This window comes from Boleophthalmus pectinirostris, unplaced genomic scaffold (genome assembly GCF_026225935.1).
Source record: "Boleophthalmus pectinirostris isolate CB_2022bp ecotype Guang Dong unplaced genomic scaffold, ASM2622593v1 HiC_scaffold_9, whole genome shotgun sequence".
Classification (NCBI taxonomy): domain Eukaryota; kingdom Metazoa; phylum Chordata; class Actinopteri; order Gobiiformes; family Gobiidae; genus Boleophthalmus; species Boleophthalmus pectinirostris.
The window spans coordinates 19027802-19048100 of record NW_026571541.1 but is presented as its reverse complement, the minus strand read 5'-3'; the positions used below and the strand labels follow the sequence as shown (position 1 = coordinate 19048100).

The following is a 20299-nucleotide window of genomic DNA, read 5'->3' as shown; positions in this document are numbered from 1 at the left end:
CTTTGGCAAAAGAGGAACAACACAGAAGGAGCAACGGTCGTTCAGTAATACCAAGAGCGGGCTGCTCATAGACTGGACATTTACACAAAGAAATTATGAGGTCAGAATCAGATACAGATACACTGAATGCATTAGAAGGGACAGTTATAACAGTGCATAGCAGAATTGTAGTGGATGTGGAGTCTGATGTGTCTGATAATGAAGAATACGTTTTTCCATTACACCAGCTATATTAAATGTAAATAGGCTGGAAAAGTAGTTGAAAACCAATTTTCAGCTGAGAACATTCGTTAGTAAGCAGGAGACTTATGGTAAATAGGATGTCTCACAAATGTGCTAAGATCATTTGTTTCTCCACAGGTGATCACACAAAAATGCCTCCGTAAATAAACACCTGCTCGGGAAACAATCAGATAATTAATTCTACCCCAGATTCCATTTTTCATGTTGTTGTCTGTTAATTGCCTCAGCCTGGCGTCTTCTTTCCTTCTGCAGCGCTTACCGTGTATGGAAAAAATGAAAAAGTGAAAAAACTTAAACGTATAAGCATATTTTGTCAGGTGCTTTTATTTTGAAGTTCCTATTTTGATTATGATTGTGTCAGGGGCGCGCCGACCTAGATGCGCGTGCGTAATGCAGGTCTACGCGTGGCTGCTTCGACCTGTTCGTCCAAATATTTTACTGTCTTGCTGGTGCTTTTCCACGAATCATATGACTCATGACACAGTAAATGCTGCTGTGATTGTTATGTATGCGTAGTGCTTGTGATCGTCATGTGCGCATTGTTTATAATATCCCTAATTCTACTGTTTAATGCGATTGTCTCCAGCAGTAAGTAGTTACGTTGTTTGTCTTTGTGATCAGTGTTAAAAGAGTGTGTTTTGCATATATATTTTGTGCTGTTTTCACTTAGGACATGAGCGTCAAGAGTATACAATGTATGAAGAGCAGCAGTGGTCATGTGGGGATGGGAATCTGACATTTGCTTCTTATTATGGGGATCATATGGTGCTACAAAAGTCTCCGGAGAGAGCCGGGCTGTGGGGCTGCGGACCACAAGGGGCACAAGTCACTGTTTATGTACTAGGTCCAACTATTCAGAAGACACTGGCCAGTGTCTCAAACGGTACGTTCTGATGAGGAGAAGTGCATTCAACTTAAGCATGTCAACATATAAAACAGTATATGTTTTTAATGCTAACCTAATTTTATACTTAGATAAACTTTATGGGTCCACAAGGGAAATTACAGTATCTTAATGTTAATTAGTTGGTATTTTTATGTAGATGCTACAATTGTTATTACTGATTAGAAGCATTTTGTGACATAGTGAGTTGGAGTTAGTGAGGTTATGGTTAATTTGCGTCTCCAAAAGTACAAACTGCAAACCTAACAGGAATGATGACAATTTCCTTCTGTAGTTGTGATGAAACTGACATAACTAGTTCTTCTTGAATGAGTTGCATATGACCTGTGTTTCCTCATATTTTAGTTATAATATAGTGGCTATATAATATAGTGGCTATATAATATATCTTATACTTGATCTTCTGGTCTTTAATCAGAATCTGGGATATGGAGAGTGATGCTTGAACCTGTTGAACCTGGAGGCCCATACAACATCACCGCTGCTTTGACAAACCCCCAAAACACCTCAGTCACTTTGGTAGATGTCTTGTTTGGAGATGTGTGGCTGTGCAGTGGTCAGAGCAATATGTACTTTGAAGTCTCAAAGGTAAAGCAAACAATAGTGTTACAACTAGGGATGCACTGATACTATGCTGATACTGAAAAGTTTCAACTTCCAAGATATCGGTTCCGTCCTTAAACTATTTTGGTCTATAAATTGGTGTAATATGACAATTTACTGGACAATGTTGGCCTAAATGTTTCATAATAGAAATAACAGTTACAAAACTAATTTGGATTATTTTTACCATATGCTTTTTGTCTTGCACTGGTATCGGTTGATATCAGGTATTGGCAGATACTTAAAGCAAAAGTATCAACATTGGTAACGGAACAGAAAAACCTATCTGTGCATCCCTAGTTACAACAATACATACAACATAATGCAGTATCAGGTTTCCTTTGTCAAATAGATATTCAATGCATCGGACGAGCTGGCCCTAGCATCCAAATATCCACATGTGAGGTTTTTTATGGTAGGCTTGGTTCAGAGCAACACTGAGCTGCTTGACTTGACTAAAGTTCATATTCCTTGGTCTGTGCCCAATGAAAGTAAGTCTTGATTTAACACTATACTATATATTTAATTACATACTTTTGAATGCATGTTTATTTCATTCTTCCTGTTTTGTTTTTAGAGGATTTGGCTCCTTTTTCAGCTGTGTGCTGGCTGTTTGGCCGTTACCTCTATGAGATGTTAAAGTATCCCATTGGTTTGGTAGAGTCCAGCTGGGGAGGAACACCTGTGGAGGCCTGGTCTTCACGCAGTGCGCTTCAGAAATGTGGCCTTGATTACCCGGATGAAAAGTATCAAAAATCATATTTATATTTTGTTAATCAAACTATTGAAAAGCATTTTACTACTAGTACTTTTCTGTGCCAGGTTTTTTGGTCCTAATGTAAATTCAGTCTTGTGGAATGCAATGATTCACCCATTGCTTAATTTCACCATTAAAGGAGCAATCTGGTATCAAGGTAATACAATACAAAGTGCTTACATAGTGTAGTGTACTTTTGCTAATAAATGTATTCAACAGGGGAAGCAAATGCAAACTATCACAAAGACTTGTACAACTGCACTTTCCCTGCCATGATCGATAACTGGAGGATAGCTTTCCACGAGGGCTCAGGGGGTCAGACAGCAATCCAGTTTCCTTTTGGATTTGTACAAGTTAATAAAACGCTATTTCATGCTTCAAATGAGAAAACTGTAGTACAATTACTCATTTCCAGCTACAGTTCATGCAAGTATATGGTCAAACTGTAACAAGCAATGTGTCCTGTATATAGTTATGCACATATCTTCAGAACTCTACCGATGATGGTTTTCCTGAAATACGCTGGCACCAGACCGCAGACTACGGCTTTGTCCCAAACTTTAGGATGAAGAACACCTTTATGGCCGTGACCATGGATTTGCCTGATGAAACATCCCCCTATGGAACGTAAGAAAGATTTAATATTGATGAGTAATGTTTTGGATTGAAGTTTGATACACTACATTACAATGAAATACTTCTAATCTAAATCTAATTTTCAGAATCCATCCACGGGATAAGCAGGATGTCACGTACAGACTGACACTCGGTGCAAAAGTTGTGGCTTATAAACAGTCTTTGTCTTTCCAAGGTCCTTTCCCTTGTCTTATTTCACCCGATCAAATGTATGTAAACATTACATTTGATCAGCAGGTCTCAGTCACACCATCTAAAGACATCTTTGAGGTAAGGAATCATCATCTTTGAATATTTAATTTCACCTTGTTTCTATTCTTTTTTTTATATTATTTAAAAAGGTACACTATGTAACTTTTCTAGTGGAGAACACACAACCTGTTTTTCTATATTGAGAGTTTGATGGTTTTGCCTGGAATGTTCCAATTTGGCATTACAATTGTCTCTGTTTTCCGAAAATATTTTGAAAACAAATTCTTACAACGGGCAGCATTAAATGCTTATGTTCATGGGGATAGATCATGTAGATGCCATTTGCCACCTTTAACATCTGGGTGAATTGTTTGTACTGTGACACTAAAAGATGAACTAGAAGAATACAAGTTTTTCATTTTTTTCACCAGATATGCTGTTCTGCCAATGTCTCATTATGCGGGCTAAAGTCCAATTGGGTGTCTGCTCCCATGAAGGAGTGGGATGAAACAACAATACATATATCTACAAAGTCATGTCCCTCATCTGAAGTGGCTGCTGTTCGTTATGCATGGAGAGACTGGCCCTGTAATTATAAGGCTTGTCCAGTTTACAGCTCCAAAACCTCTCTACCTGCTCCACCATTCATTATTAACTTAAAATCATCATCTGGATGGAAAAGAAATACTGCAACTGATCATTATTTAAACAATGGTGATGGGCTAAAAGTAGATGATGGTTTGTTATAGAAATAATTACACCTGGAAATTACATTCTATAAAAAGAAGGAGATAATCATAATAGCTAGTTGCCTTATAGAAAACAATGACAGTAGCTACATTTTGCTTGTTTTATTTTGTTATAATCAGGATGGTGCTGAAATGATGCACTTTACATTTTGTAAAATAGCAGCAATTACAATCAATCTTGAAATAAAAAGTGCAATATTAACACAGTAACATGTTAAAAAAAATGAACAATAGATGAGTTAACTGACCATATACTATATATGTATAAATTACCAGTTTTCATTATGAGTGACTGCTGATTTTCAGGAGCTGTAGTAAGAGGTGGAAGGTTTCAGATTTGAAGAACTGGGTGACTGAGGAGTTTGTACTGTGGAAAGAAAAAATATTACACATGTTTTTTCCTGCATCTTCAACACAGGCTCCACAGGTATATTGTCATGCATTATTTAGAGTTGCAGAACTAATTCATTCTAAATTGCAGTACAGATAGTGTCTGGTGATACATAGGTGGCATCTAAGAATTTATTTATTTCTATATTCCTGTAAGAAACTTCATTTAGATTTGAATCCATTGCTTAATTTTAAGTCAAGGGGGTAAATGTGGATTCCTGTGGTAGTAATGGTCAATTTATGATGGCAAACAATCAAAACAACATATACAGTTTTTCAAAAATGTAAAGAAATATTCAGCTACCTATGACATGCTCAGTCTTTATGTCTTTAAAACTCTGGTGTCTCTGGAAGGCATCAAAGTTTATAGAGGCATCATCCTCTGATAGACTGTGAGCGATCTGTCCTTCTCCAGGTCGACACACCTCAAAACGTATCCATCGATAACTAGAGATAAAAAAAAAAGTGAGCAATGATATGACCTATAGTTGGATTTACAATGAAGAAACCCTCTCCAATTCTCATTTTACAATGCAGAAAAATAAGTGAATCAGCATTTCAAAGAAAAACTGCTGAAAACGCAGTGTATGAAGTGTTGGTCTAGTTGCAAATATGCTTTGGTCTACATGTTGAATAATTAATGTTTACTAAGCAAAGTCTATAGCCTAAATAAATAGCCCACTCTTACAATGCTTATTAAAGGTCCTATATTATGCAAAAAATTGTTATAATATTGTTACCTGCTCAACAACATACCTAGAGCAGTGGTTTGTTTCATTCACACATGTTTAAGTAACCCTTTATTATTAGTCTGTCTACATTTTCAAAGCTCACATATTGTGGAACAGAAGTACTTTTTACCTTTAGTTCAGATGAGATTGGCAACTCCAGGACTAAATTTATCCAAATTATTCTAGTGAAGGTTTATAGTTTTAAAACAGTGGAGAACTTCCTGTATTACCACATGACATCACAAGGAGGAACCATGTTTTCAATTCAGTGAAAAAATATGCAAAATTTGTGTTATTAATATATGTATAATACATGTTATTAATCAGGAAACAGCATTATAACAGATAGGAAAATAGCAAATTATGGGCCCTTTAATAAGGGGCTGTTATTGTACCACATTTATTCTAAGAAAACTTCACCCAGTTGTACTCAAGTAGTCAAATTTACTGAAGAGGTGGACTTACTTAGTACATTTACGGGCTCCAGGACAGCTCTGTATGAGATTTTGTATCGTAGGATGAGAGAAACCAAAGAAGTCTGCTCCAGATGGTATGACAGGGACCACAGGTTTTAAGCTGTTGATATAAATATATTGTTGTATATTATTGTATGTATGTTGTTACAGAAATGTGAAATTATTAAAATGGGAATTTGGTATACAAGTTATCTAAACATGCATGCAACATTGTGAACTAAAACACAAACTCAAATGTAATGCATACCTGGCTGCTGCTACGGCCTTGAGGAGATTGGCGTGACACGTCAGAGCAGAAGAGGCCACTATGGCATTCTGTGGATCTTCTTCAGGGACAATTTCAAACTATGAGAAAAATAAATTTTAAATCCTTAGCATTAATACATTAATAGTAATATCAAAGGAACTATAATATGCTTTTTTCTGATGTATGTTATAATGCCATTTTCTCATCAAAAACACATCTGGAGTTTTAGTGTTCTTTCAATCACCCACATTTAACACACAAATTTCGGCTGAGTTCTTGACCCTCACTACTTGACTAAAACTACTGCTTCATGACATTACCAGGTGGAACAAAGCATTTTGTCTTACAACTCCACACAACTCCAGGTATGTTTTTAAGGAGGAAACTACTATATACTATAGCTTAAAGAATCCATTTTGTATAATACAGGACCTTAAGTGTTACCTGTGGACCTGCTCCACCATCCTTGATCTGGCATGTGTAGAGGCACTGCTGTTCAGGGCTCTTCATACTGGCAAACACTCGAGTGCTGCAGAAGCCCACGGGGTAAATGGCACACTCGTCATGAAACAACATCCTGTCTGTGATGATCTGGAAAACAGTTCAATGACAAATTTAAGAAACATTCTTAGCTGGTATATAATTATTTTTTGTAGTAAATTGATAAAATACCAAATTTTATGTGCTATCTAAATGATACTGACCTCTCCCAAACTGTAAACTGTTAAACCTCCAAGTACTATTGGAAATACTGGACGTCCAGATGAGTCCAGAGGAATGGGCTGCACCAATTTGCGAGAGCCATCAGCGAGTTTCCTCTTCTTGGAAATCTTTCTTGCAACTACAGAACATAGTTATATTAGTTTTTCAGTTAAATCAGACTGGCATATTTTTGTACTTTATTTTTTAGCACTCACCTTCATCTTTACCATTTTCTCTGGCTCTCTCTTTCCTTTCTTTCTTGGGCTTTTTTACTGTACCATCCTCAGTCATTGGCACAAAGGGCAGGCTGTGTCCCCCTGAAATGCCGGATGTCCCAGCAGAGCCTGAAGTCACTGCTACATTTTGAACAGGAGGATGTTGTGTGCTAGCACTGGGTGTGGGCAGGAGCTCCCCTTCCGATACTGATTGGTACTGCAACAGTGACTTCAGTAAAAATCTACAAATAAAAAAGAAATTATTTAATATTATAGGTGTACCCAAGCAAAGACCGTTTATGTTTGAATTTACCTCCGTTCTTCTTTTGCTCTTATAAACTTTTCTTCTAAATGTGCAATTTCATCACAGAGGGCAGCATTTTCCTACAGTAAGAATGTTAGCAGTATGTACCTCATTCATATTAAATAACTTTATATTGTTGTGGTTTACTGGTTTTACTCGTTCACTTACAAATATCATAGTCCGAGCTGCTTTGCGTAATCGTAAGTATTTCAGTCTGTATTTTTCATTTTGGTTTTTCCGTTGACCTCTCTTGGTCTTGACCTTATGCTCAGATGAACTTGCAGGGGAGGGGAAAGCAGGGGCTGAGGTGCCTGAACCAGAACTAGAGAAAGACTGCGGCGTATAAGGTTGCAAGGCCTGATGCCGGTCCTCATCGGTCTGAGGACAAACATATCCATAGTTGTACAAAGTGAGAAAAAAGTGAATGATACTGAGGAGCTAATTACAGCAATGAGTGGAAATGAAGACTACTATGAATGAAGAAACACCATTATATAGCCTGATAGCAATACAATTTGTTTTTGTTTATTTCAATCATAGTTGAAAGATTACTAAGCAAATGTCCCATACAACTCACCAGCAATGCAAAGAATCCATTTTTGTTCTCAATCCTCTTGAATCTCCTGCTGCCTTTTTGTGTCTGAAACATAATGCGAGACCGAAGCCAATAGAAAGTGCTAAAGCCAATTTGGATTCTTGGATTCAATCACTATTCATAAAATTAAACCAGTTTATTTAGCTATCATTTATAAGATTCTGTATGGCCTGACGATTATGGTTGACTAAAAAAAAAAAAAAAATCACAAACAATGACAACATCCATCTTAATAAAAGGTGAGAATGAATAAAAACATTTGAATTGAATACAAAAGACAAAATATGATACAAGTGTGTGTTGCAATGAGCCAAAAATAAAAATGCACACATTTGGTGCAGATTGAGACACTCGGCACTTTTTACACAACACTTACCTCACGGTACATCACCGCCTCCAAACTTGACTTTGCACTGTCAAGGAAAACATGTCAATTTGGCTGCAGAACAAGCATTTTTTTTAAATTCTACAAATAATTATTTATTTTTACTGTGACTGAACAAGTCCCCTGTCGATGATTCTCTGCTTAATCTCCTTGATATGCATAGGCCTCCCTGCTTCTTCTAACACAATCTACATGACAAATCAAAATAAGTACACTCAGTAATATGTGAAAACACCATTGCAAGACCATTGCAATTCTACCTGTGCAGCATCAAGCCATGTGAGGTTTGGCTTTTCAGCAACTTCACTGGGAGCTTCACTAGAAATAATAATTTAAAAAAAAAACATACCGATATAATAGCAGACAACAAACCTCATTTTAGAGCAGCAATATTATGTGCAATAATAATACAGCTACCTCTCCAATGTTTCGGCAGCCCCAGACAAGCTTGCAATACTGTCCAGTGCAGGAAATAAAGAGTAGTTTCCCTGTCCGTCGGTCTCCATCACAGATTCAAAGGTGTTGAGGGACTCCATATAAGCCTCTTGTCCTGTACATACAGTAGCTCATTTATTACTGTAGCCACGGTTTATTATTCAGTGGAAGAGTTCACTAACGACGACATTGCAAACCAAAATTTTGATGACGGAAACGGAACTGTAACATTTAATAAGATGATATGTAAAAAGTTAAACCGAATAAGGGTATTAAACGTACCTGTGCAATCCAGAACGTGTGAAGAACCGCGTCGTTTATCAGTCGGAACCTTTATTCAGATGCATCGTATTGTTTACATTTAGCAGCTAGCGTTAAATGCCAGTTAACACTGTCATTCGTGTTAAGTGTGTATTATTATTACAAAATATAAAACCTTATATTGTATGGTTTCCTTAATGCATATCATATACATTCTTTAATTAGAACGAGGTAAATTAAGATACATCCAAATGAAAAGCGATAGAGGAACCAAAGAAGCACTTGGAGTTGCTTTACACGGAAGATTACTAGCGGAACACAACCGGATGTGGGGCATCTGATAAAATAAAATCGTAATGAAAACATAAAAAAATAAAATCTGTATCGATACATATCATCACCTCCAGGTAATACATACGTAACAATGCAACAATTGCATATATTGCATGTTTATGTTTATATGGAAGGACAAAATAAAACCACAATTAATTATTTTGGAAAAAATAACATTTATTGTATGGTTAAAGATCAGTAAACTAGCATAGTTGTTACAGGCAAGCCAACAACTTTGCTAATCTTGTGTTGTTACATTAAAAGTTTTTGAGACATTGAGGTTGTTGAGCGTTATGGTCATAATCCTATAATTAGTTAGATTTATTTTGCAAATTAATCAGTCTACAGTGATTTCTATATGAGCACGTGTTTTCCAAAATGATCTGTTTTCCACTGTTAAGAGGGTTGTAAATCCGAGAAGCAGCCTTCAGTAGCAGTCGAGCCAGCCATAGTTCAGCAGAACACGCATCACTCTCCTGTATGGTAGGTAGTACTCACTTTGTCTTGGGCCATTTGAGAAGTACAAGTATCCTGTGCAAAGAATACATCTTTATTTTCCATTTTAAATCCATTATATCTCTCAGCAAAAACATGTTTCATACCATAATTCTCAAACGCTGCATCTACCCTTGAACCAATACCAGGGAAATCTTGAGTGATGTATCGCGGATAGCCATAGTCCATTTGGTTTCGGGCCTCATCATAGCTACACAACATAATGTTACTCATGAAAAAGTATTTTTTCTTTTCTTTTTTAATCTGTCTATGATTTATTTACCTCCAGTATTGATTCCTGACAAAAATTAGTGTCTTTCTAGTTGAAGTCACATAAACTGCTGCATCCACCTTACTGACCCAAGAGGGGAGGCCTAGATTTGTCAAAGGTTTTGGGTAGCCAGGGATTTTTGTCTTTGACTGAGATCTTATACCCCAATATTGGCGGCCTGTCAAAATGTTGTTAGAAACATAATATTCTTGAAATACAACTGAATTATACATTATAGATCTTGTTAAACACTAACCATCAAAAACAAAAAATCTGCTTTCATTTGGGACCTCATAAGCAGCATCCACTTGATTTATCTGTCCCCATCTAGATGGAACCTTAACCAGACGTATTCCATTGAATGATCGACTCTTTCTCCAGTAATATCTGTTTAAGAAATCCCCAAAATATTGAATAAACTTTTTAAAGTTGTAAAAACAATATTATAATGAACTTATTACAGCTATACCCATTTTTGAAGAAGTACAAGTCTCCTCTAATAGAAGTAGCTGCATCAAAGACCAAGTTGCGGCTGCATTTATCTGCACCGGGGTTGGGCAGAGGGTCTGGGTCTTCAGGGTCCACTGGGTCTGGCTCAGGGGTAGGTGTGGGTGGAGGTTGGGGTTTAGGGTCTGGTGTTCGACTGCCTAAAACAGCAGGTGAACAAAAGTTTCTTTGTGCTCAATATATAAATCATATTAGTCTGATAAGGAAAATTTAAATTAAACTACCATAAAGAGCTTGAACTCCACGCCTGTCATCGTCTGGTAGTCTGTATCCGTTTGTGTTGACGTACTGATATGTGGGAAACATCAGCGCACGTTTGTCCCGTGAGTGATCCAGACCCAGAGCGTGGCCAAATTCATGGGCCGCAACCAGCAGTAAATTCACACCTGAACAAGAAAACAGAAAACTTCGGTATATACAGGTTCAGCTGTTCTAGTTAGATCGGACAAGCCATCTGAGTACAGATTTTATAAATCTTTTATGAACCACTACCGTGTGTTATATTACTAGTGCTTTTGTGAGCTGTTAGCCTTTGGAAAAGAAAGCTGATTGGTATGACTGGCCTGACTATATATATATATATATATATATATATATATATATATATATATATATATATATATATATATATATATACACACACACACACACATTGGGTTAACAAGTAGTTATATAATAATTACTATATTCATTTTTGTATTACCTTACAAAGCTTTTGTATTTTTCAACATTCATGCCTGAATCAATATGTCGAGAACTATAAGATGACTGCACAGAGCTTCCATAATAGATTAGCAGAGGATGTTCACCTCTTTGGGTTAGAGTCCAGGTTTCATCATCATCAAAGTGAGTATCCCCTCCTTGCCCTCTTCCAGGAGAGTTAGCATGGGCCAAAACCCCACCAGCGCCATCAAAAGGGTAAAAATCTCCATGATCTAATGTAATACATGACACAATGATATAAAATATAAGTTGTATATTTTGTAGCTACTTTTCTGTACTTACATCCGCCCTTGAACAGGATCATGATGTCTGCAGTGCCACTGTAGATCTGTTTGAAGTTTAACGGGATAACATCACTGTACAGCTGAAAGGCCTGAGCAATGGTGGCATCCACTTGTCCCTGTGAAAGATCTGGAGTGTACTGTGTAATCCTGGAATCACAACAACAACTTACCAAAATTATTTTTAAAGGTACACTATGTAAATTTTCTGGTGGAGGGTCTACCAAATGCTTTTCTCTGTGGAGATGTCATTGAGCTGCCTGAAATATTCCACGCTGTAACATTAAACAGCTATACCTGACATGTGTTCAATTACAGGGTATTTTATTTATGTTATAAAATACCTAGAAAACAGGTATTCTGGCTGTGAGCGGGGTTGCCTCTCCACAGATCTGACCTGTAACTTGATTTCATTTGATCTCCATGAAGATAGAAAAGTTTAATTCCATACTGTGAAAACATTCAGACAAGGCATTAACATCTCTATGGAAATCATTTGATGGACCCTCCACCAGAAAAATTACACAATGCACTTTTAAGTATTAACAGTAAAGGTATTTAAGAGCACAGCCAAGTAACACCTTTATTCAGTTATGCAGAAGATTATTTTGAATGATTACATTTTTAGACACTGTCATATACATAGAGGGGATAAAAATATACTATATGAAAAAACAGTTGCATGAGGAGCTTGCTAATATGTTTTTGTTTTGTCATTTAAAAATATTTTAATTTTATTGTTTTACCTGTATGTAATTAGACTTTTCTGCCACTTAGGTTTCCCAGGAAAGTGTCCATATCTGCTGATGTCTGACACACCACACCTCGGTGCCTTCATGACTTCTAATGTCTCTGTATTCAAACTTCCAGTCACCTTTAGGTCAGTGAAATAAAGTAAGCATACTCTACATTTTCATCTATTTGTCTTGGTTTATAAAAGTACCTCCAATCCAAAGAATGACTGCATGGCTTCCAAGTCCTCAGTGAAGTTTCTGGCTTTGACGAGGCTTCTTGTTGTAGAATTTGAAACCCCAATATCAGAATAATACTGATAAAGATAATCCTAAAGTACAATAAATGATATAGTAAATCTATCAAAATACTGAAATGTTTTAAGCAAGGGTTAATGAATCTTGGAAAATATGGGTGATGGTATGTGATATGAATTTCTGCCTTAGAACATTTAAGCAATTAACTATTTACTTCTAAAAACAGAAACCCAAGGACTGATTTTGCCTTGATTTTGTCCGTATCTTGAACAATAAAGCAGTGCCTCTATGCTAACTCATCTACTGAACTCTGTGAGAAGTATATTGTGTTGGTCCTTGAAGTGAAAATGGAATATTTGCACTTAAATTGAAGGATGCTACATGGGACAAACCTGGTTTAAATTAGACCAAAATTGTGTAAACCAGATCTACAGACTGTAAACCAGAACTAAACCACACCCATGTTCAGACAGCGCTTAACGGCGGTGTATATTTTGGTTTCATTGATAACCACAACCATTGATTTATTCAGCATTTTCATTGCATTTGTCATGATTGCAATTTCTGTATTCTTTTGCAATTGGTATTGTGCAGTCATACTATGTTAAGTATCTTAATCTGTGTGATTCTTACCTCAGCTTTTGTTTGGTCATCTGGTGAAATTGTTGGAGCAATAGTTGGTGCTCCATGACACAGGGCTAAAACACCCAACAGCAACATCCAGAATACAGGCATTTTTATGTAGTATGTCTTAAAATCATCTATTGTTGTTTTTTTTTTTTTTTTTTTTTTTTGTTTGTTTGTAGAAAGTCCTATGGAGATCCAGAGTTAACTGTCAGTATAGCTAGACCTATGCATTTCTTATGGGGAGGTCCCCTGAAAACACACAGGGAGGAGACATGCACATGTTTAGGTCAATATTTGTAAAGTCAGTAGCCTGTGCTGGTTTTGTACATATGGACTTTAATACTTCTGCCATTTTGGAGCTTGAATGTAAATACATGTTCCAAGGGTCAGTATCTGTTGAAACATAAGAACAGCATGTTTCTGAGGACATTTGAGATATATTGAATAATGTGGGTTGTCTCATTTGCACAAGAAAAAAAGCTTTTAAAAAATCATATTTATTTAAGATCACAATTTAAAACAAAACTAAAAATATGCAAAAATGTGTAATTGAGATACAATTTAAGACAGAAAAATAGCAGACATGTCATAACCAGACCAGTAAATAAATTCACCAGTCTCAGAACATTTCTGTTTTTTGTTGTTGTTTTTTTTTTCTTACATCAAAACATTCCTCTATATCTGTTATAAAATTTGTATAAAACAAGTGGATTTAATTTATACATAACACGATTTCACTGTTACAAGTGATAACAGGCCTGAAATTACTGTAATTGGAGAGTGTAAATCAAAAATCCGCTAACCACTGTCAACATCCAAGCCAGGAATTTGCCGAAATGATCTTGACTACTCTGTTCTTCCTATAGTCGTACTGGAAGGACTTTGTTCCACTGATGATGAAAATACTTCCTGTTAAAGACACAAATTAAAATATTTTTAGGGCAGCTCAATTATAAAATAGTCACAAATATTACAAATTTAAAATGGTAAAATTTTAAATCTGTTCGCAAATTAAGAAATTTGAATTTTATATGTACTGCCAAAAGTCAACCTGTTGACTGTAATGTTTTTAGTGAAATTTTGTCTTGTCTTTTTTGTAAGGCACAGCAATTGCACATATTGTGCCAGATAGTTAATTATTTTTGTTGATTGCTAAATGTTGTTATAATGGACTGCAGCAGTGAAATGTGAAGTTATATTGTTTTAAAGGGAAGAGAAAGTACAAAGTTCATGTGGTGAACCCCACCCTTACCACCTAAAGACGGTAAAAACAAGAAATTACAACTTCTATTTCAGCGGTATGCTATTCCTGCAGCGGCTGAGGTCTCCACTATAGAAAGTACATGACCATATACTGGCCATGGGAACATTTTTACCTTGTAACTTGAAGGCAGCATTTACTTTGCTTGGGATCCCAGGCCAGTCTGTTTGGATGTGTCGAGGGAAACCACTATCTAGTTTTCTTTTGCGTTCATCGTACCTGGTTATACAGAATACATTAGTAAAAAGTCAAATTTTCATATTGTCTCATCATCTGTAGTGACAGTATATGAGGATACTGCCAGTTCAGTCTTTATTTTGGAACCCTGCCACAATACATTTCCCATGAATAAAAGGAGGAGATCCCTCTTTGTCCAAATTTCTTCCTCATTTGATTGCTACATATATTTATTTGTGATTATGCTATTCTGACCATTTTTTCAATGGCCTCATATTACGCTCTGATCTTATAATGTTAGTCTAAAACATACTGTGAGTTATGTTTTGTTTCATTCATACATGTTTAATACATAAACCCTGCATGTTAAGTCTGAGTTCTTCTCTGTGTTTTTAAAGTAATTTTTTATACCTTCACCAAAATCATTTAGATGGTTGATAATGGTGGATAATTGCCAATCTCTACTGAACAAAAGGAAACTACTGCTTCAGCTCTGGAGATGCAGACAGACTAATAAACCAGGGTTTCTCAAACGTGTCTGGATGAATCCAAACACAACTCTAAGTATGTCTTGGTGAAGTAGCTGCATTATAACATGTCTTAAAACTCATAAACTGTAAACTGTAAAGTTTTGAAGATCTCCAAAACAGCAATAGTAATATTACCCATTTCCTGATATATTCAAATAATACATTTTTAAAACCATCTATAGTCTCAGTAGAAAAGAGTTACAGCTCACCACTAGACAGACTTTACCAGATGCACTCTATTGTTGTTTTACCTGTAATAAAGGTCGCCAGTAAAGAATATAGTTTTGCCATATTCACTGACATGGACCGCGGCATCAATGTGCTTAACACTGGAGGAGAACCCAAAATCGGAGATAGAGGCAGCGTGACTCTTCATTTTCAGCTGTTGAACCACAAAGTACTTATGGCCTGTGAAAACATACAAACATACATGTGTCATTGCACTGTGGGTCACCGGGACAGCAGTAGCCCACAAAGAGATACACACTCAGAGAGGCCATGGAGTTAGGTAAGTGGAACTCAACACTGAGCTGTGTCATGCTGACAGATGTAAGGCTGCATGGTTAATCGCAATACAAGAGAAATAGCTGTAGTTGAAATACCAAATTGCAAAGGGTATAGCTTAAAGGTCCTATATTATGCAAAATTGACTCTTGTGAGCATTAAGCCATGTTATAATGTTGTTACCTCATCAAAAACATACCTGGAGTTGTGTTTGTTAGTTATCAAAAGTTAACAGCTACCTTTAACTTTTTGTTCAGTCGAGATTAGCAATTTCAGGTCTGAAATTAGCCAAATGATTTTAATGAAGGTGTATGTAGTTTAAAAACAAAGGTGAGCACTTCCTATATTCCTGCACTTCCCACATGACATCACAAGGTGGAACAGTGTGTTCTGTTTGAGAAAGAAACCCCTAAATATGCAGGGTTTGTGTGTTAAACATGAGTGAATAAAACAAAACAACTCCAGATATGTTTTTGATGAGGAAACAATATTAATGTGGGCCCTTCAGTGTTTTCTGCAAGAAACATGGGGTCTTATTGTGTATAAAACCTGTTTAAAACATCACTCTATTTATTGCAATGCATAACACATATTAGATATAGACTGCTATTTCAAAAATCATTTAGCTATTGTGTTACTGTACCAGTGAAGAGGTAGGCCACGCCTCTTGCAGGGTCATCGTACGCAGCATCGATATGAGAGTAGATACTTGGTAAATATGTGCTCATCTGGCCCTCTCTCAGTTGATTCCAATATGTTGTGTATGTAGTTCGCATCCACATGTATCTGCAAGTAGGAATAGTTTATTTTTCTTCTCAGTTATTAAATAATGTACAAGACAATATTTTCTTTTTATAATAGAGTCCAGTGATTTTTAACACTTTTGACAGTATCTGAATATTTATAACTTATTATTACCTATTTCTAACTTCCTGTCTCCAGTCAAATTTATAGAATAACAGTATTATAAAAGCCCACCTGTTTTTAAAGAAAACCATCTCATTTCCGATCATTGCTGCTGCGTCAAAGGAGAAGTTTGGGTCACACTTTCTGGGAGCCTTGTCTGCTCTTTCCATGGGTTTACCTGATCAAATGTCCAACTTAATACTAAGAAAAACTGTGCTTTATGTAGTTTTCTTCTTGAATATTACTAGCTTACCATATAATGTTTGAATTCCGAGTATATCGTCTTTGGACAGGGAGTACTGCTTGTTGCTACGTCTTCTGTAGTTGGGGTACATGATGGCGGCGGGGTCCTGGGAGTGAGTTAAACCAAGAGAGTGACCCAGCTCATGAGCAGCCACTGCAAATAGACTGTAACCTTAAAACAAACAAACAAAATGTTTAATAACTTTCACTTGAATCATTTGTCCTCAGCTTTTAGGTAATGAAGGATATGGGCTATTAATTTCTACAATTAATAAATTTAATTGTTTTAGGACAAACCATGGCTGCCTGTTGTCCATGTCTCATCCTCATCAAAGTGGATATCTCCTCCAATCCCTGATCCGGGCTGAAAAGCGTGAGCTAGTACCCCCTTTGGTCCATCAAACGGGAAGAAATCTCCATGAACTAAAAAAAAGAATAAGGAATAATAGTTTAAACTGTTGCAAAGCAGTTCAGGCTGTAATCTGGTAATTAGTCTAAATTGGTAGTTAAAAGTGCACTGTGTAACCTTCCTGGTGGATGGTCAACCATTTGCCTATTTCCATGGAGAGGTTCCTATAAAAAGATCTGTGTTATTAAATTACTTGTGTATTTATTGCTCCTGAGTTGAGTTGAGTGAGTTGCATCATCTCTCCACAGATCTGACTTGTAACTTGGTCAGGTGGCATCTGCTTGTCTCCATGGAGGGTGATAAATTTAAAGCCATACTGTGAAACATTCCAGGCAAAGCAATAAAATTTCAATGGAAAGAAGTAACAGACCTTCCACCAGAATAGTTACTTAGTACACATTTAAGTCAAGTTACATCTATTATTAAAGGGCCCATATTACGCTATTTTCTGATCTGTTATAATGTTGTTTCCTCATCCAAAGCATACCTGGATGTGCTCATACATGTTTTACACACAAACCCTGCACATTTAGGCCGAGTTCTTCTCTCAATAGGAAAGGACTCTTTTCCACCCTGTGATGTCATGTGGTAATACAGCAAGTGCTCCAACTTCACTAGAATCATTTGGATAATTTCAGCCCTGGAATTTCCATTCTCATCTGGACTAAAGGTAAGAGGTAGCTGTTAACTTGAAAACTATTACTTCATGACATGACAAGGTGAAACAGAGATTTTGTACTTTGGAGAAGTAGACCAAGAATAAACAAAACACAATACCAGGTATCTTTTTGATGAGATAACAACATGGCTTAAAGCTCACAAGAATCCATTCTGTGTAATATAAGACCTTTAATGTTTCGAAGTGTAACTGTGGCTTTAATAGTATGGGAGTATGGACTATTTACATCCTCGTGCAAAGGTTAGTATGATGTCAGCTTTGCCACGTTCAACTTGGACAAATTTGAGTGGAGAGGCGTCGCTCCACATCTTGAATGCCAAACGAAATGACTTATCCACATCATCCTTCCTCATGTCCGGAGTGTACCTTGCAATCCTATGAAACAATAAAATAGTCACTTAATTATTTTCCTACAGATTCAATAATTTGGCTATAAAATTGAAATTACTAATGTGAATGTGACGTGAATTAGTTTTACTTGATACTCTATGTAATCATTGTATTGTGTTGAAAAATGATCAGAACTAATATTGTAGATCTGTAATACGTAGAAAAGGAGAAAAACAGCTAAAGTATCCAAAAACAAACTATATAAGATAGGATTTGCACCATAGAAACCTCAGGAAGATCTCAGGAAGTGTAAAAGGTGTAAAAAAAAAAAAAAAAAAAAAAAAGATACCCAAAATAGTTATCAAATCTCAAGCTACTGAAACTAGATATCCTTTGAACATGTTTTGATACTGATAATAATGGGACAAAGTTGAGACTTTCCTAGATAGCAGTAGAAAAGTCTTAATTTATATCACAAGTATGAGACCACATTATAATATTTAACTACTATTAGTACTGAAGAATGTATTATTGTAGTATAAAAATTGATATTGAGTATAAAACCTTTTCCTTAATATTTACATCAAGTTTGAAAAGCTTTGTATCATGACAACCCCTTAAGACGTCTATTAGTGACAATCTAGTGACAGTCTCTCAGCTCTTACATGTAGGTGATGGTGTTGTTTTTCCAGCGGGGCTTGTTGGGGTAGAAGTTGAAATTATCCACGTCTGGGACCCCACACCTGGCCTCCTTCATGGTGTCCAGAGTCTGGTGGTCAAGGAGGCCAGTCTCGCTCAGACCAAAGAAGTGCTGCATCTCTCGGATTCTGTGGTCCACGGTTTCGGATGTGGTTCGGGGGTTTCGGTCATACCTCAGCTCTCGCTGGGGTTCAGGGCTGAGCTTGTAAAAACGAGTAAGATAGTTCTGTGGGAGGAGTTATCTTTAGGTTAGATACATGCATGTCTGTAGTTGGGTTAAATTAAGTTATAATGAGCCATGTTTGAAATGTAAACATCAGTATGGGAGATGAGTGAAAAGTAAGGATATGTTCATTATTTTAATTTCAACACATGCAAAGGTTTATGTTTTTTTGTAAATGTCACCACAATAGTCACCACAAATTATCTCATGATCCTGATTTATGCTGCATAAAATAACAATACAGGAAAATATGAGATTAATGTCCTACAAAATGGCAGAAAACCTATAATGCTAATATCTCATGTTATATCTAAATCTAAATGCACAAGTCATTCTGAATATATTGTACATAATATGCAGATTTGATCTGATGAGTAATGAGGCTGGACTATTATTTACTTCCTTGTTTTTGCCATTCAAGGACAAAAATGACATTTCAACAGCCAGAGAGATTTGAGTCAGTTATGTCAGTTGTTATTGTTAGTGATAGTGCGGGTAGTAGATGTTAATAGATGTTCAAGTTGTTATTTCCGTGGTTACTTTTAATAACAGCAGATGCAGGCCCAATCATCATGTGTTGTTATTGGCTAATCTTGTTAAACTTGCCATAATATAGTCAATAATTATGTTTTTCACCCAACAAATTTCTATTAATATTACCCAACCATAAAAAACATACAAAGACATAATTACACTAAATCAAAAATGAGTTACATGAATAGACTGCTCATGCAACTTAAGTATGCATTTGTTATTAAGATTTAAAAGTAATATTTCTATGCACAAACCTCAGCCAGTTGAACATCTTCAGGTCTGAGTCCATGGTGTTGTTTCTGCAATGGTAAAGTCCATGACAACCCCAAAAACAAGGAACCCCATGCGAGTATCCAAGACCAGACCAACTCCATGTTTTAAAATGCCCCTTTCCAAGCTGCCTTTGGATATTTTATATGCGGTATTCTTAGGGGGGAATGTCTGGTAATCACATGGTCGCACTAGTTACAACCGGGTCTACCTGTCCCAAGTTTTCTGGAGGTTTTTGCGGTCATAGCTTCCCCCAATGAAAAGTCTACATTCGTCGTCTGGTAGCAGTGTAATTGTTGAACATGTGTGTGCACTTTGGGTTTGAAGTCTAAAGAAATCCAATGTCTCTTTGCAGTCAAGTCAAAGCATGCTACAATTAGTGAGGCACCAGGCTTGGTTCATGTACCGCCCTCCACCACAAAAACTCCCATAATGTCAACAATATATGTTGAACAACTCCTCCAGTCTATCTCAATTTAACAA

At 36.4% G+C, this 20299-nt stretch overlaps 2 protein-coding genes across 2 annotated transcripts; one reads left to right on the top strand and one right to left on the bottom strand.

Annotated features, from left to right (window-relative positions):
• Positions 1 to 691: 691 nt before the first annotated feature.
• On the top strand, positions 692 to 5868 carry siae (sialic acid acetylesterase). Its single transcript, XM_020926836.2, has 10 exons — positions 692 to 831; positions 914 to 1126; positions 1566 to 1735; positions 2103 to 2241; positions 2328 to 2496; positions 2573 to 2664; positions 2727 to 2860; positions 2980 to 3134; positions 3230 to 3413; positions 3767 to 5868. Exons 1-10 carry the CDS (start codon positions 774 to 776, stop codon positions 4082 to 4084), a joined length of 1632 nt encoding a protein of 543 aa, XP_020782495.2. The 5' UTR covers positions 692 to 773; the 3' UTR covers positions 4085 to 5868.
• tbrg1 (transforming growth factor beta regulator 1) lies at positions 4358 to 19920 on the bottom strand. The gene is made up of 33 exons (XM_055166685.1): positions 19801 to 19920; positions 18756 to 19015; positions 17987 to 18135; positions 16970 to 17095; positions 16683 to 16844; positions 16502 to 16607; positions 16167 to 16309; positions 15271 to 15427; positions 14428 to 14531; positions 13058 to 13107; positions 12379 to 12498; positions 12182 to 12309; positions 11437 to 11585; positions 11241 to 11366; positions 10656 to 10817; positions 10394 to 10571; positions 10181 to 10311; positions 9937 to 10102; positions 9761 to 9864; positions 8547 to 8679; positions 8390 to 8447; positions 8235 to 8317; positions 8121 to 8157; positions 7727 to 7789; positions 7318 to 7527; positions 7159 to 7229; positions 6846 to 7087; positions 6633 to 6769; positions 6373 to 6519; positions 5929 to 6026; positions 5671 to 5781; positions 4779 to 4921; positions 4358 to 4451 (listed from the first exon to the last, which is right to left on the bottom strand). The coding sequence occupies exons 1-33, from the start codon at positions 19918 to 19920 to the stop codon at positions 4387 to 4389; spliced, it is 4239 nt and encodes a 1412-aa protein (XP_055022660.1). The 3' UTR covers positions 4358 to 4386.
• Between the last annotated feature and the right edge of the window lie 379 nt (positions 19921 to 20299).